A 2,626-nucleotide genomic window follows, 5' to 3' on the forward strand; every position below is an offset into this window, starting at 1 on the left:
GTGACGTACAAAACGGGACCAAGAAGAATCATCTCAGAACTTTCCTGTGATTCATTCATGAGAAGAACAGGAACTGTTCTAGAGATCTGGATGACCTCTGACCTCTGACCTGAACCTGCAGAGCCACATAAAGACGGGTCCAAAGTGGCATCGATTACTGCAGCAGGGTCGACCCAACCCTCCAGAACTCTCAGGTCTTCTGGTTCTGGTCTGCTGGCTGACCTAAAGAAGACCCGGATCCGGTTCTGGATCTGGATCAGAAGTTGCTGATGATTCTTCCTGCTCTCACGTTCACAGAACCCGACTGAAAATGGACCAACCGTCTGTCTGCGGTTCTGGCCTTCCCTCCTGGATCTGGGTCTGGTTCTGGATGGGTCCGCTGCAGACGTGGGTCTGTGTTTTGGTCTCAGAACCGGTCTGGGCTTCGGACTCCTTTTCTTGCTGTGATGGACTTCTGTCCCGGTTCTGAGCAGAAAGTCCTGACAGCCTTGCTGAGACCCATGCTTGGGTTCTGATGGTGCTGACCCGCTTGTGGAGCAGCGGGCCCTTCATGGTGCTGGCTTTGGCGCTGTACATGCGGGCCAGGGTTTGGACCTTGCTGAGAATACGCTCAGAATTCTCCATCAGGACCGGGTCCACCACCGGGTTCGTCTCAAACAGGCCGATGCCGGTGACGTCGGACCCCATCCCCTCAAACAGGGCCCGGTTGGCGCTGACGATCTTGGAGTGGCGGGACCACCGACCCACTTTGCTCTGACTGGGGACCCGCTCCAGGTTTGGTGGGTCCCTGGTTCTGGTTCTGGCCCACGTGGACTGGGTTCTGCCCTGCTTGGCTGTTTGGCCCGGTTCCTGTTCCGGCCTGTGTATGGAGGGTTCTGCCTGGCCCGGTTGGGGCTCGATGGTTCTTTCTCCGTCGTTTTGCTCAGGAAGAGCCAAGCCTTCTTCTTCTTCTGTTGTCTTCACAGCAACGTTCTCTCCGTCCTCCGGTTCCTCTGGAGAACCTCTGCATTCCTCCTCCTGGATCTCCGGTTCAGGAAACGTTCTGGGTTCTGAGTCCGGGTTCTGCCTGGGTGGGGACGGTTGGTCTGGACTCTCCGGTTCCCCCTCAGGACACCTCAGCGGTTCCTCCACGTCGTCGAGCGTGGGCTCCACCTGGTGGCCGCTCGCGGTAAAGCGCGACACGGACTCCTTCACCAAGCCGGAGGGGATCTGGGAGAAGCTGCTTCTTCTTCTTGCTCCCTCTCTCTGCTCCTCTTCGTCCTCAGCTTCATCCTCCTCGGCCTCGGCGGCCTCGTAGTAGCTCCTGATCTTCTCGATGATCTTCTTGTCCTTGTTGGTGAGGGTGGAGCCTTTTTTGGGAGCCTGGTACCTCTGGATGGTACCAGGCTGGCCGGGTTGGGGAACTGGACCTGGGCTCTGTGGTTCCGGCTCAGTGAGGCTGTCGGTGTTTTCAGATATGCAGGGCTGCAGATCTGATGATGAAGGCTTCTCTGGGGTTTGTTCCTCTTCATCATGACTTCCTGGTCCCGTCTCAGCTGCTTGCTGGCCTTTGACCCCAGCCACCTCACCAGAACCATCTGGACCTTCGTCAGCTGGATCCGGGTCGGTGATGCTCTTGCTCAGGTCTTCTCCTTCCTGGTCTGGCTCAGCCAGGAGTCTCTGCTCTGGGCTGGAGGCGACCGCAGGCAGCGGACCGGTCGGGTCAGCGGGACACCGGACCTCACCGGGAGGATCCTGGTTCTGGTTCTGGTTCTGGAACACCAAGTAAACACGAGTGATTACCTCAGATGGGCCGAAGGGGGAACGTGGTGGAGCGGGTCTAACCGTGGTGGAGAGTCCCTCCATGACCCGGCTCTGGCTGATGAACTGCAGGATCTCCTCGGTGATCGACAAGGTGGGCGGAGCTCTGAGGCCAGCAAGCTCCTCCCCCTCCTCCTCCTGCAACAGGAACACATGCAGTGAGTCCATCGCTACATCTATACCTCCACCCCTCCCTCCTCACCTCCTCCAGCTCTCTCCGCTCCGTCTCCACCTCTATAACGGATGAAGCCAGAGTGCTGCTGCTGTCTGCAGAGCCCAGACCGTCCGCGGGGCAGAGTTCCCCCTCGCTGCCCGCCTGCTGCAACACAACATCCACCTTTAACCTCATCGCCTCAGGAAACTGACCGAGCCGACGCCTGCAGGCTCACGCCTTACCTTCAGAGCCGCTGGGCGTCCGGAAGCATCAGGTCGAGACGAAGGGAAACAGAAACAGAGACGTTAGCAACATGTTAGCTGGTCAGGAATGACCCACAGCTCAGCCTGGAGGGGCCTAGTCAAAGTCTGGATGGAAAAATGATGCCTGACCATCTATGGAGACTGAAGAGTGCCAAACTACAATAGATAAATTATGAAATAATTATTCATATGTGTCATTAATTCATAAAAAAATAACGACTGAAATAACTTATAAATGTGGAAACGTTTATATTTACTTCCTCTAAATGTCTTGATTTATGTCAAAATCTAGATATAATTATTTAGTGATTTAATAATTCACTCCTGTGCTGAAGCTCATCATGAACACATTGACCTTTGACCTCAGCCACGGGCCCAGTGGGCTGAATGGGCCCAGTGGGCTGAGTGG

At 55.9% G+C, this 2,626-nt stretch overlaps 2 protein-coding genes across 5 annotated transcripts in view; both read right to left on the reverse strand.

The window, feature by feature from the left end:
- The window catches only part of LOC103460048 (flocculation protein FLO11), a 10,417-nt gene extending 7,882 nt beyond the window's left edge, over positions 1-2,535 (reverse strand). The window contains exons 1-4 of one of the 4 annotated variants that reach the window (XM_008402025.2): positions 2,197-2,535; positions 2,003-2,116; positions 1,825-1,938; positions 321-1,752 (exon numbers count right to left, since the gene is read on the reverse strand). In XM_008402025.2, coding sequence (XP_008400247.1) covers positions 321-1,752; positions 1,825-1,845 — 1,453 coding nt within the window. In that variant the 5' untranslated portion in view covers positions 1,846-1,938; positions 2,003-2,116; positions 2,197-2,535. The other 3 variants (XM_008402024.2, XM_008402023.2, XM_008402022.2) reach the window with 3 other exon arrangements.
- plekhg2 (pleckstrin homology domain containing, family G (with RhoGef domain) member 2) overlaps positions 1,977-2,626 on the reverse strand; it is a 52,985-nt gene continuing 52,335 nt past the window's right edge. The window contains exon 12 of the mRNA XM_008402063.1: positions 1,977-2,119. Within this exon, the coding sequence (XP_008400285.1) occupies positions 1,977-2,119 (143 nt within the window). The remainder of the gene's footprint in view (positions 2,120-2,626) is intronic.

The sequence above is a fragment of the Poecilia reticulata genome, unplaced genomic scaffold (genome assembly GCF_000633615.1).
Source record: "Poecilia reticulata strain Guanapo unplaced genomic scaffold, Guppy_female_1.0+MT scaffold_159, whole genome shotgun sequence".
NCBI classification, from domain to species: Eukaryota; Metazoa; Chordata; class Actinopteri; order Cyprinodontiformes; family Poeciliidae; genus Poecilia; species Poecilia reticulata.